Source organism: Heterodontus francisci, chromosome 6, assembly GCF_036365525.1.
Source record: "Heterodontus francisci isolate sHetFra1 chromosome 6, sHetFra1.hap1, whole genome shotgun sequence".
Classification (NCBI taxonomy): Eukaryota; Metazoa; Chordata; class Chondrichthyes; order Heterodontiformes; family Heterodontidae; genus Heterodontus; species Heterodontus francisci.
The window spans coordinates 2,752,332-2,765,251 of NC_090376.1; the positions used below are offsets into that span (position 1 = coordinate 2,752,332).

At 47.6% G+C, this 12,920-nt stretch overlaps 1 protein-coding gene across 2 annotated transcripts in view; it reads left to right on the forward strand.

Annotated features, from left to right (window-relative positions):
- ankrd50l (ankyrin repeat domain 50-like) overlaps positions 1-12,920 on the forward strand; it is a 65,138-nt gene that overhangs the window by 37,637 nt on the left and 14,581 nt on the right. For both annotated transcript variants that reach the window (XM_068032978.1, XM_068032979.1), the window contains exon 3: positions 9,233-9,462. In XM_068032978.1, coding sequence (XP_067889079.1) covers positions 9,233-9,462 — 230 coding nt within the window. The remainder of the gene's footprint in view (positions 1-9,232; positions 9,463-12,920) is intronic.

Consider the following 12,920-nt stretch of genomic DNA (forward strand, 5'->3'; position numbering starts at 1 on the left):
ATGAGGGGAGACTCGGTGGGAGGCACGAGGGACACCACCACCTTACTGGCGATGGAATGAAGATCATCCTCCGTGCCCCACACCGAGTCCTCATCCGGGTCTTCACTGCCAGCGGCCGTCACATCCACCACACACTGTGGGGCGGACGTCCCGGCCGCGCCAGCTGATCCCACCTCCGTCACGATCCCACCCCCAGGATCGATGGCGGAGGAGTCCTCTCTAGGTTCTCCTGTGGAACTGGAGCCTGTGGGCGCCAGCGGTTCAGGACCCTTTTCCACCTCCGTCCCCAGGCCAATGAGCGGTCCAGGGGAGATGGAAGTTCCCGACTTCGGAAATCCAGCCGGAGCCGAGACCGAAGGCGGAGAGAGGAGACCATCTCCCGCTCCGCCAGTGCCCACAGACCAAGCAGATGGGCCAGCATTTTCAATTATAACCGGGTCGGGTGTCTCCTGGTTGGTGGTGGATTTTGGCTGGGAGGGCCGACCCTTTGGGGCCTTGCCCTCTCCTCCACTTAGGGCACCCGACCCAGTGGCAGAATGGGAGGGGTCCCCAGGATCCCCCACCACAAGCAGGGCTCCACTTGCTCCTATAGGAGGGGCCTCATGTACAGGGGTCTCCCCCTCCCCTCCATCCTGAGGGGTAGGGAGCTCCTGCCCAGACTTTGCAGCCTTGATGATGGTGGTGGCAGGGGGAACCTGGGGACCCGAACCAGGAGACAGCTCCCCTCCAACAGATGGACCCTGCACCTCAGGGCCCTGAGTTACCTCTGTGGAGGGGTGCCTTCTCCTCTTTTTCCCAGTTGGGCACGGAGGCTCAGAGACCTCCATGTCATCAGAGGCCTCCGCCTCTGTACCGTCCTTTTTTTTTTAGTCACCCTGGGCCTGAGCCCAGCCCTGGGGCAAGTGGGTTGCCCGAGACCGGGTCTTGGGCTGAGCTCAGGCTCTGGTTGTGCCACGGTGTCCAGGGGACCTGCCTGTCCGTGTTTATTTTTGCTCCGCGCCGTCCTTCCACTCAGACGGGCACTCTCCACCCCGCCGGAGGCCGTGAAAACCAAAGCCTCTGGATCTGAGCTGTGTCTGTAGGATGTGTGGGGGGAGTGGGAGGAGGTGCAGTGGCGCCACCCTGGGCTGCCGAGGTGGAGTTGACGGCTGGGAGGTTGGGGCAGTTTTTACGAGCATGCCCCACCCCCTTGCAGAATTGGCACCGCACCCCGTCTGAGGTCCAGAAGAAGCGGTAGGCCATCCCCTGGAACTACACGCTGAAGTAGCCCTCCAAGACCACCTCCCGCGCCAGCTGCATAAATAGCTGGCGGCGGAAGGAGTATACAAGTCGGAAGCTGTGCTCCCGAAGACCGAGTGGGACTGGGGTGATCCCCGACCTCACCTCCCCCAGTTGGTGCAGGTGGGGGAGGAGGAGCTCATCAGGAATGAAGGGCAGGATGCTCGACAACACTATCCGCTATGCAGTGGCCCCCAGAAGGTACACTGGCAGGAAGGTCCCACCCACCGTGAGCCACTTACTCAGGGCAAGGGACACCGCCCGCTCTGTCTTCAGGAAGAACACAGCCTTCCTGTACATCTTTGAGGCTACCACAGTGGCTGAGGGGCCGACAACCTCGGCCATTGCCTTAACGCAAGCCTCAATAGTCATGGTAGAGTGGGTGTAACTCTTCACCCCAAGCTTTGATATCAATATTTTAAATGCTGACGGGGCCACAGGAGCGGCTGCCGCAGCATAGGAAGGCCCCGTCACTGGAGAGGACTGTGAAGCCATGGGGTAGAAGAATCACACCCACCGTTGAGGAAAAAAAAAGGAAATCGAGAGAAAGGGATAACAAATCTTCTTTGGCCTCCTTGTCTCGAGAGACATTGGGTAAGTGCCTGGAGGTGGTCAGTGGTTTGTGGAGCAGCGCCTGGAGTGGCTATAAAGGCCAAGAAGGAACTAACAAGAGGGAAAAACATAGTTGACCTCGTCCTCACCAATCTACCTGTTGCAGTTGCATCTGTCCATGAGTGACAGACCCTTCCACAGGTGCTGCAGATAAAATTGGCTGTCAGGGTTGTTACACAGTTGGCTCTATCCTTGCGCTTCTGTCTTTTTGCCTGCCAACTGCTAAGTCTCTTTGACTCGCCACATTTTAGACCACCTTTATGGCTGCCCACCAGCTCTGGCGGACGCTGGCAACTGACTCCCACGACTTGTGATCAATGTCCATACGGCTCACATGGCCAAGCCATCTCAAGCGCCGCTGACTCAATAGGGTGTATATGCTGGGGATATTGGCCGCCTCGAGGACTTCTCTGTTGGAGATACGGTCCTGCCACCTGATGCCAAGGATTTTCTGGAGGCAGCGAAGATGGAATGAATTGAGACAAAAACAAGAAATGCTGGAACCACTCAGCAGGTCTGGCAGCATCTGTGAAAAGAGAAGCAGAGTTAACGTTTCGGGTCAGTGACCCTTCTTCGGAACTTACAAATATTAGAAAAGTCACAGGTTATAAGCAAGTGAGGTGGGGGTGGGGCAAGAGATAACAAAGGAGGTCTAGATTGGACCAGGCCACATAGCTGACCAAAAGGTCACGGAGCAAAGGCAAACAATATGTTAATGGTGTGTTGAAAGACAAAGCATTAGTACAGATTAGCTGTTAATACACTGAATATTGAACAGCAGCAAGTGCAAACCTGAAAAAAAACAGTGGGTAAGCAAACTGAACAAACTAAGATGAAATGAAATAAATGCAAAAAAAAAAGATTGTAAAAAATGTAAAAAAAATGTAAAATTGAGACGTTGCTCTTGGCTGACATATGTTGTCCAGGCCTTGCTGCTGTAGAGCAAGGTACTGAGGACACAGGCTTGATACACTCGGACTTTTGTGTTCCGTGTCAGTGCGCCATTTTCCCACACTCTCTTGGCTAGTCTGGACATAGCAGTGGAAGCCTTTCCCACGCGCTTGTTGATTTCTGCATCGAGAGACAGGTTACTGGTGATAGTTGAGCCTAGGTAGGTGAACTCTTGAACCACTTCCAGAGCGTGGTCACCGATATTGATGGATGGAGCATTTCTGACGTCCTGCCCCATGATGTTCATTTTCTTGAGGCTGATGGTTAGGCCAAATTCATTGCAGGCAGTCGCAAACCTGTCGATGACACTCTGCAGACACTCTTCAGTGTGAGATGTTAAAGCAGCATCGTCAGCAAAGAGGAGTTCCCTGATGAGGACTTTCCGTACTTTGGACTTCACTCTTAGACGGGCAAGGTTGAACAACCTGCCCCCTGATCTTGTGGAGGAAAATTCCTTCTTCTGAAGACTTGAACACATGTGAGAGCAGCAGGGAGAAGAAGATCCCAAACAGTGTAGGTGGGAGAACACAGCCCTGTTTCACACCACTCAGGATAGGAAAGGGGTCTGATGAGGCACCGCTTTGCTGAATTGTGCCTTTCATATTGTCATGTTAATGATGTGATGATATTTAGTAGCTTTGGTTGACATAGGATCTTTGCTAGTTGTCTGAAGAGACCACGTTTGCTGACGAGGTCAAAGGCTTTGGTGAGATCAATGAAAGCAATGTAGAGGGGCATCTGTTGTTCACGGCATTTCTCCTGTAGCTGGCGAAGGGAGAACAGCATGTCAATGGTCGATCTCTCTGCACGAAAGCCACACTGTGCCTCAGGGTAGACGCGCTCAGCCAGCTTCTGGAGCCTGTTTAAAGCGACTCAAGCGAAGACTTTCCCCACTATGCTGAGCAGGGAGATTCCACGGTAGTTGTTGCAGTCACCGCGGTCACCCTTGTTCTTATAGAGGGTGATGATATTGGCATCGTGCATGTCCTGTGGTACTGCTCCCTCATCCCAGCATAGGCAAAGCAGTTCGTAGAGTGCTGAAAGTGCAGCACTCTTGGTTATTTCAGGGGTAATGCCGTCCTTTCCAGGGGCTTAACAAATAACAGCAAAAAATTATCCCAAAAAGACAGAATGAAGGTTATGGCTAGGGAGAGAGGCTGAACGAGAGGAAGGTCAGGAGGAATCAGTCTATTTGCAAGTCTTAATTCAGGCAGTCTCTTCGCTGTTCATCCAGTTGGTGGTAGGAGGGGGTGCGATGTCTTCACCTGGGACAGCTGTAGCTGCCCAGACACACACTGCTTCCGATGTGCTTTACACAGTTAAGAGAAAGTCTCTTCACCTGGGCAGCTCCAGCTATCCCAGGTTAGCTCGTTGGGGTGGGGAGGGAGCTCCTATTCAATGCTGTTAAACAGTGGATCTCCCTGTTCAAACAAACGACCCTCATCCAAGTTCTTCTGGTCTCTTCCTTCCCCCTCCCCACAACAATCAATGAAAGGGCTTCAAAAAAGCCAACCCCACATGAGCTGTCAGTTCTTTTGGCCTCCTGTTTTCTTCTTTTAGAATAAAGATAGATGGAAAAACTTTCAATCTCAATCTTTCTCCTTGCAGCAGTCACACAGCCACAGTCAGCTGCAGCTTGTTAACCACTCAGCACCCCCAGTCAGGCAACAGCCAACCCCATTTTTTTTACTCTGTATCTCGAGGGAGCTTTATTCTGTATCTAACCCCGTGCTGTACCTGTCCAGGGAGTGTTTGATGGGGACAGTGTAGAGGGTGCTTTACTCTGTATCTAACCCCTGTGCTGTACCTGTCATGGGAGTGTTTTTTCTTTGTTTATCGAGATAGCCTTTATTCCCCATGTCCCCTTTTTATCTATGTTTCGTTTCCTAAAATAACTTAATTAAAATACCGTTCTCAGCATCTATGATGCACTGTGACTGCTGCGGTGCCCATTGGTCGCGGAAGGCATTGAGCGAACCTGCGGACACCGCATGCTCCCTCTCCAGGGTCACCCGGGTGCGAACGTAACCTCGGAAGAGGGGCAGGCAATCAGGGTGCAAAGAACCCCCTGCCCCCTCCCCCTGCCACGGCCCGCTGCCTGGACCTGTGAATCGCCACCTTGGCCAGGCCCAGGAGCAGACCGACGAGGAGATCCTCCTCCCATTCCGCCCCCCCATCCCCTCCGCAAGGGTGCCCAAAGGAATGTGAGGCTGAAGCGCAGTCGAATCTTGAGTAGCAGCTGCCTTAAACATTCAAACAAGGGCTGCAACCTCGCCCACTTCATATAAACATGGACCCTGGGAATCTGCATGTACCTAACTTGTGTTGTACCTGCTTTGGGAGAGGTGGAGTCAAGTGTACAGAGTTTGATTCTGTGTATGCTAAACACAGAAGGCAAGAATGTGAGGAATGTGAAATCTGTCTGTCAGAGACATCCCAGTGTTACATGGTTCTGATACTTGCTGTGTATTTAAGGCATTTACCTGTTTAAACAGCTCTGGCCAGTGACCTGCGTCTTCCCTCAACCCCTGAGTACCCAACATCAGGCAAATGCACAGAAAGGTTCAGCTTTCCATCAATCCTCTCTACACACTCAGCTGTCTTGCCCACAAGCACTATTGCTGCCTGTCACTCACAGTCCTGGTTGGAGGTGAGGTATGTAACTGAGTGTGACCCCCATTTGTGCCTGGGTTCACATTAGTGAAGTGCCCGGATAACTCTAACTGTGCTCGGAGTGTGAATTGGAGTGAAATCTTCAGGTGTTTGTTACTGACACTTTGTCCACAACTGGAAAGTGTAACTGCTCCCTGTATCTCCTCTTACCCCAAATTCACTAAAACCTGTTTCTTTCTATCTCTGTAATATCACTGACTCGGCCCTGCCTCAGCTCATCTGCTGCTGAAACCCTCATCCATGCTTTTGTTACATCCAGATGCCTCTATTCCAATGCTCTCCTGCACGGCCCCTCACATTCTACCCTCCTCAAGCTCATCCAAAACGCTCCTGTCTGCATCCTAACTCACACCAAGTCCTGTTCCGCTATCACCCCCATGCTCACTGACCAGTCAAGCAACGTCTTGATTTTAATATCTCATCCTTGTTTTCAAATTGCTCCATGGTGTTACGGACAGTTGGTAAGGGGTATGGCTGGTTCCTACTGTTCACCTCCCAACTGACTGCAATCGTGTTTTGTTAAACTGGCGCTTTAGCCCCTTAGTGTCTTTAGGGTTAAATAAACAGACAAACAACAAGTTTTCTCGTAGGTTTAAATAAAAACCTACTTATTTTTAAACAAATCACAAAATGATTGCAACACCACTCTCACACACACATTCACCCACACATACATACACAAGAATAGATAGAGAGAAAAGGGTAAGAGATAGTTTAAAGTCCCAAGTGAGGTAAAGTGTTTGTGGTTTGCAGAAGATTATTGAGTCTTCTCGGGAGGAAAAGTTTTTTTTAAAGTTGCAGGCCTGATTATTCGCAATCTTGGATTTGCAGAGGTATTGTGGAGCTCTAGTGGTTGTAATGCAGCCCAAAGCCAGTGGTGTGTAGTTTGTTACCTTCACAGATGATTAGTCTCAAAGTCATTTTGCTGTGGTGGCTATTCTTGGTCAGTGGGGTTCTTGTCTTGTTGGATCCTTCTCATAGGCTTTCTGTGATGTTGGCTTGATCTCCCCTCTCTCTCTCCAGAGAGATACCTTTTAAGGTAAAAATCTCTTGCATGAGCTTCTGTTAGGAGATGCATGGCCCTCTCCCCTGTTGTGACCAGAAAATGGACAAGATATAATAACCATGGCCGTTGTTACGACCTGGTGAGAAAGAGGTCCAGGGTTCCCTTTCAGCTTTCGCCTGTTCTTACTGTAACAGGGCTTAATTTTTAAACACACCATGTTTTTAGCTCCCCCTTGGTGAATCCTTGTTCACCGCTTTCCAATTATAAGACAAAGAAACCAGTACAAACAGGCTTTCTTAGGTTTAAAGACGAAAAGTTGAAATTTATTAATCTTAAACTCTAATTTGGTTGACGCACCCACGCTTGCATGCATACACGGTACACACGTGCAAATAGAGACAGAAAAGAGCAGAAGAAAAATAAAGTGGAAAAGTTTGAGGCAATATCTGAAGAGATTTTGTTACGGTTCTTCGAGCTCACTGTAGAGTCCTTGATTGTAGGTAGATCTTGCTTTTCGTTGGGGCCCAGTATTCTTAAACCTTGTTCGCTGTAGGAGACTTATCTCTCTTGGGGTTCATGTGTCTTCAGTGGATTCTTCTCAGTCCAGGAGCAAACAGTCTTTCTCAGTTCAAACTGTTTGTACAATTCAGAAAAACCCAGGTTGCAAAGCAGGTTTATTTATTTATTTTTTTTATTCAGAGATACAGCACTGAAACAGGCCCTTCGGCCCACCGAGTCTGTGCCGACCATCAACCACCCATTTATACTAATCCTACACTAATTCCAAATTCCTACCACATCCCCACCTGTCCCTATCACCTACCTGTACTAGGGGCAATTTATAATGGCCAATTTACCTATCATGCTGCAAGTCTTTGGCATGTGGGAGGAAACCGGAGCACCCGGAGGAAACTCACGCTGACACAGGGAGACTAACTGGTCTGACCACGTCGTGGATTGTATCACCTTAGCAGTCTCTGGAATGCTCCTCTTGCACACACTACCTGGTGATCAAGGTTCATTGTGGGTTGAATGTGTCAGGGAATGGTGCTTTGTCCTTCCAATCACTGTCTGTTAATATGCAAATGTCTTTTCCAGCCACATCTGATCTGTTTAACAAGTCCTTTCTTCACTCCAGTAACAGTTTAAAATCGATGTTCATGACAAAATTAATGTGCCTCATTCTTGGCAGGTGGGGGCCTAGCATGACACCGTCATTTGATGTTTGAATGGGAATCATTCTGTTACGTTGCTGCTCCGCACCTTCATTCATCTTGGTTTGGCTTTGAGCCAGATTGTCTCCAACATCCTCAGTTGATCCATTCATGTCGTTCAGCGTCTTTAATATACACTAGCTCCTTTCAATTTCAAAGGGGGTTTCTCGAGAGCTATTTCAGACGAGGTGAACGATCCTCGTCCTTGCAGACGAGCATATGGATTTCCAGCACAGGAGTGGTCACATGGCCACTACTCCATTTTTACTGTGTATAAGTGTCCATGTTCTTGTGATTTTGTTTGGCAGTTGGATTTTAAAAAAAAATCTTAATTCTTCCATTTCAGTGTTTATTCATCATGACTCCTTCTGTGCATATCAATGGTCTCGCCCCTCCCTATCTCAGTAATGTCCTCCTGCCCCAGAACCCCCCCCCCCCCCCCCTCCTCGTTGTCCTATCACACACTCCATTTCTCTCACTCCGTTATTTCGTGTGTCTTCACTGTTGGTGGCCGTGCCTTCAGCCCATAAACCAGAGTTCCCTGCTTTGTGGAACATCTCCGCTCAGTCCGCAAGCAGGACCCTGAGCTTCCGGTTGCTTGCCATTTCAACACTCCCCCCCTGCTCTCATGCTCACATCTCTGTCCTGGGATTGCTGCAGTGTTCCAGTGAACATCAACGCAAGCTCGAGGAACAGCATCTCATTTACCGATTAGGCACACTACAGCCTGCCGGACTGAACATTGAGTTCAATAATTTCAGAGCATGACAGCCCCCCACTTTACTTTCATTTTTAGTCATTTTTAGTTATTTTTTCTTCCTTTTTTTTTACATTCCTTTTTACATTTTTTACAATCTTTTTTTGCATTTATTTCATTTCATCTTAGTTTGTTCAGTTTGCTTACCCACTGTTTTTTTCAGGTTGTTTTTCTTCAGGTTTGCACTTGCTGCTGTTCAATATTCAGTATATTCACACCTAATCTGTACTAATGCTTTGTCTTTCAACACACCATTAACATATTGTTTGCCTTTGCTCCGTGACCTTTTGGTCAGCTATGTGGCCCGGTCCAATCTGCACCTTCTCCTTTGTTATCTCTTGCCCAACCCCCACCTCACTTGTTTATAATCTGTGACTTTTCTAATATTTGTCAGTTCCGAAGAAGGGTCACTGACCCGAAACGTCAACTCTGCTTCTCTTTCCACAGATGCTGCCAGACCTGCTGAGTGATTCCAGCATTTCTTGTTTTTGAACCAGAGTTCCCTCCCTCCTTCTTTAGTCAAGCTTTTAGTCACCCTCCTCATTTCTATTCCTCCAGCTCACACGCGTGTTTCCCTTGCTACTCTGTGAAGTGTTTGTATATTGTAGGACACTGTACAAGTATATGTTGGTGGGGAGGTGTCAGCCTATGTTTCTGTAAGAAAACTATTCCAGACAGGCTAATATTAAAAAGGAAAACCGTTCACTTACACTGACGTGTTTTTCACTTTGCCTGATGCAGGGCTGTTCTCCTGCCTCTACTGGACATCCAGCCACCGTCACAGAATCTGCTGATCCTGGTGGACTCCATTGATGAAGGTGAGATCTTTAAAGATGCTGACTGGAAGCCGTCTGGAAAAAGCGGGACCATCGGAGAACTTCTGTCTAATCATCACGAGCTCTTCCCCTCTTGGTTACTCCTCGTGTGCTCAGCTCGAAAACAAAATAAAGTGGTCGGCAGAATGTTTACAGGTAAGAATGGTTAAGGGAAGGTTTAATAGAGACGTTCAAAATCATGAATGAATAAGGAGAAACTGTTTCCACTGGCAAGAGGTCACAGATTTAAGATAATTCGCAAAAGAACCAGACGGGGAGATGAGGAGAATATTTTAAGCAGTGAGTTGTTGTGATCTGGAACGCGCTGCCTGAAAGGGCTGTGGAAGCAGATTCAATAATAACTTTCAAAAGGGAATTGGATAAATACTTGAAGGTGGAAGATTTACTGGGTTATGGGGAAAGAGCAGGAGAGTGGGACTAATTGATAACTCTTTCAAAGAGCAGGCACAGGCATGGTGACTGAATGACCCCCTTTTTGGTAAGATTCTGACTCCGGGTTGTTACGAGTGCTTCCTTTTTTTTGTTAAATTATGAGGATTTGGGTGTTAAAACTGAAAAAAGATTCCATAGATGCTGGAATTTTGTGTTTTTTTTTAAAAAAGAGGTCATCAAAAGGTCTTTTGGACTGAGATTGTAAACCCCAGTTACTGGAAGAGTCAAGGAGCGCTAAAAACAAGCCTTTACTGGAAGGCACCTGTCTTCAGATAATTACCCAGCAGGGGTTTTTTGACTCTGGGAAAGATGTTTACAAAGAAGTGACAGGTCAAGATATATAGGGGGTAGGATGCTTAACTCTTGTGACATTGTTTTTTGTTGAAAATAGAGACATTTTGTCAAAGCTTTTCGTCTTGCACTCATCAGGACAAATCGCAAGAATACTAATGTAAGGGAAACAACAAATTTATACAGTATGAGAAGAGAGTGCTGATTGGTTGGCAAATGGATTCTGATCGGTAGAGGCATTGCCATGGAGAATGCAGCAGTTTATGGTGACTGACAGTTAACTGCCAAGCTTTGTTTGAAATTTAAACCAGGCAGCTTGACTCTGGTCATGGCATTGCCCTGAGGAATGAACTTGCGAATGGCTGTCACTTATTTTGTTTAGCTGAAACAGGCGCAATGTGTGTACATGTTCTTTCTGTCTGCAAAGAATAGGGCCCTGTGTATTAATATATATAGCTTCCAGTACATGCAATTTCACCACACTGCGAGCCCTACTGACAATCTTAAATTGGTTGTCAGTGTAATTCTTAGCACACTGAGGATTATTTAGCAAATGTTGTCCAATTGCAGAATCACATCTAATGTTGGACACTGTGTTTTGAGTTTTGCAAACGGTCTGGTTGCGTACGGCCTGTACCTTGCCCGTTGTAAACAGCAGAAGCAACATGTTGTTTGATGTGACCCGCCAATCTTTGGGACGTACGGCCTTATACCTAGTAACTAGAGAAAGGATTGGCCCACTCAAGGACAAAGGAGGAAAGTTATGCGTGGAGTCAGAGAAAATGGGTGAGATTCTAAACGAGTACTTTGCATCGGTATTCACCGAGGAGAGGGACATGAAGGATATTGAGCTTAGGGACAGATGTTTGATTACTCGAGGTCAAGTCGGCATAAGGAGGGAGGAAGTGTTGGGTATTCTAAAAGGCATTAAGGTGGACAAGTCCCCAGGTCCGGATGGGATCTATCCCAGGTTACTGTGGGAAGCGAGAGAGGAAATAGTTGGGGCCTTAACAGATATCTTTGCAACATCCCTAAACACGGGTGAGGTCCCGGAGGACTGGAGAATTGCTAATGTTGTCCCCTTGTTTAAGAAGGGTAGCAGGGATAATCCAGGTAATTATAGACCGGTGAGCCTGACGTCAGTGGTAGGGAAGCTGCTGGAGAAGATACTGAGGGATAGGATCTATTCCCATTTGGAAGAAAATGGGCTTATCAGTGATAGGCAACATGGTTTTGTGCAGGGAAGGTCATGTCTTACCAACTTAATAGAATTCTTTGAGGAAGTGACAAAGTTGATTGATGAGGGAAGGGCTGTAGATGTCGTATACATGGACTTCAGTAAGGCGTTTGATAAGGTTCCCCATGGTAAGCTGATGGAGAAAGTGAAGTCGCATGGGGTCCAAGGTGTACTAGCTAGATGGATAAAGAACTGGCTGGGCAGCAGAAGACAGAGAGTAGTAGTGGAAGGGAGTTTCTCAAAATGGAGACGTGTGACCAGTGGCGTTCCACAGGGATCCGTGCTGGGACCACTGTTGTTTGTGATATACATAAATGATTTGGAGGAAAGTATAGGTGGTCTGATTAGCAAGTTTGCAGACGACACTAAGATTGGTGGAGTAGCAGATAGTGAAGGGGACTGTCAGAGAATACAGCAGAATATAGATAGACTGGAGAGTTGGGCAGAGAAATGGCAGATGGAGTTCAATCAGGGCAAATGAGAGGTGATGCATTTTGAAAGATCCAATTCAAGAGTGAACTATACAGTAAATGGAAAAGTCCTGGGGAAAATTGATGTACAGAGAGTTTTGGGTGTTCAGGTCCATTGTTCCCTGAAGGTGGCAACGCAGGTCAATAGAGTGGTCAAGAAGGCATACGGCATGCTTTCCTTCATCGGACGGAGTATTGAGTACAAGAGTTGGCAGGTCATGTTACAGTTGTATAGGACTTTGGTTCGGACACATTTGGAATACTGCGTGCAGTTCTGGTCGCCACATTACCAAAAGGATGTGGATGCTTTGGAGAGGGTGCAGAGGAGGTTCACCAGGATGTTGCCTGGTATGGAGGGCGCTAGCTATGAAGAGAGGTTGAGTAGATTAGGCTTATTTTCATTAGAAAGACGGAGGTTGAGGGAGGACCTGATTGAGGTGTACAAAATCATGAGAGGTATAGACAGGTTGGATAGCAAGAAGCTTTTTCCCAGAGTGGGGGATTCAATTACACGGGGACACGAGTTCAAAGTGAGAGGGGAAAAGTTTAGGGGGGATATACGTGGAAAGTTCTTTACGCAGAGGGTGGTGGGTGCCTGGAACGCATTGCCAGCGGAGGTGGTAGACGCGGGCACGATAGCGGCTTTTAGGATGTATCTAGACAGATACATGAATGGGCAGGAAGTAAAGAGATACAGACCCTTAGAAAATAGGTGACATGTTTAGATAGAGGATTTGGATCGGCGTAGGCTTGGAGGGCCGAAGGGCCTGTTCCTATGCTGTAATTTTCTTTGTTCTTTGTTCTTTATCACACTCTCATTGAAATTCATCTATCACATTACTCATTTGTGTGATAGGCAGAACATCTTTTTGGCTTGACTGCAGCATTCTGTTCGTGGCAAACACCACACGTGTTGCTATTGCATAATAACAGCGTGAAACAGCTAGCTTCACCCGTTGCTCAAATTTTTGGGATACATTACCCTTCCAGGGTAATCTGAGGTAGACTGGACACTTTTCAAGCCAAAAATGACAGCCTTCAGCCCGTTCATAAGTTTGCGCGATTTCTGGTCAGGTTAGCCATTGTCACGCAAGATGTCTTTAATTCAACATTGTTTTTTGGTTTCACTTCGGACGGTGGGGGGGTAGGGTTTAAAAAGATAG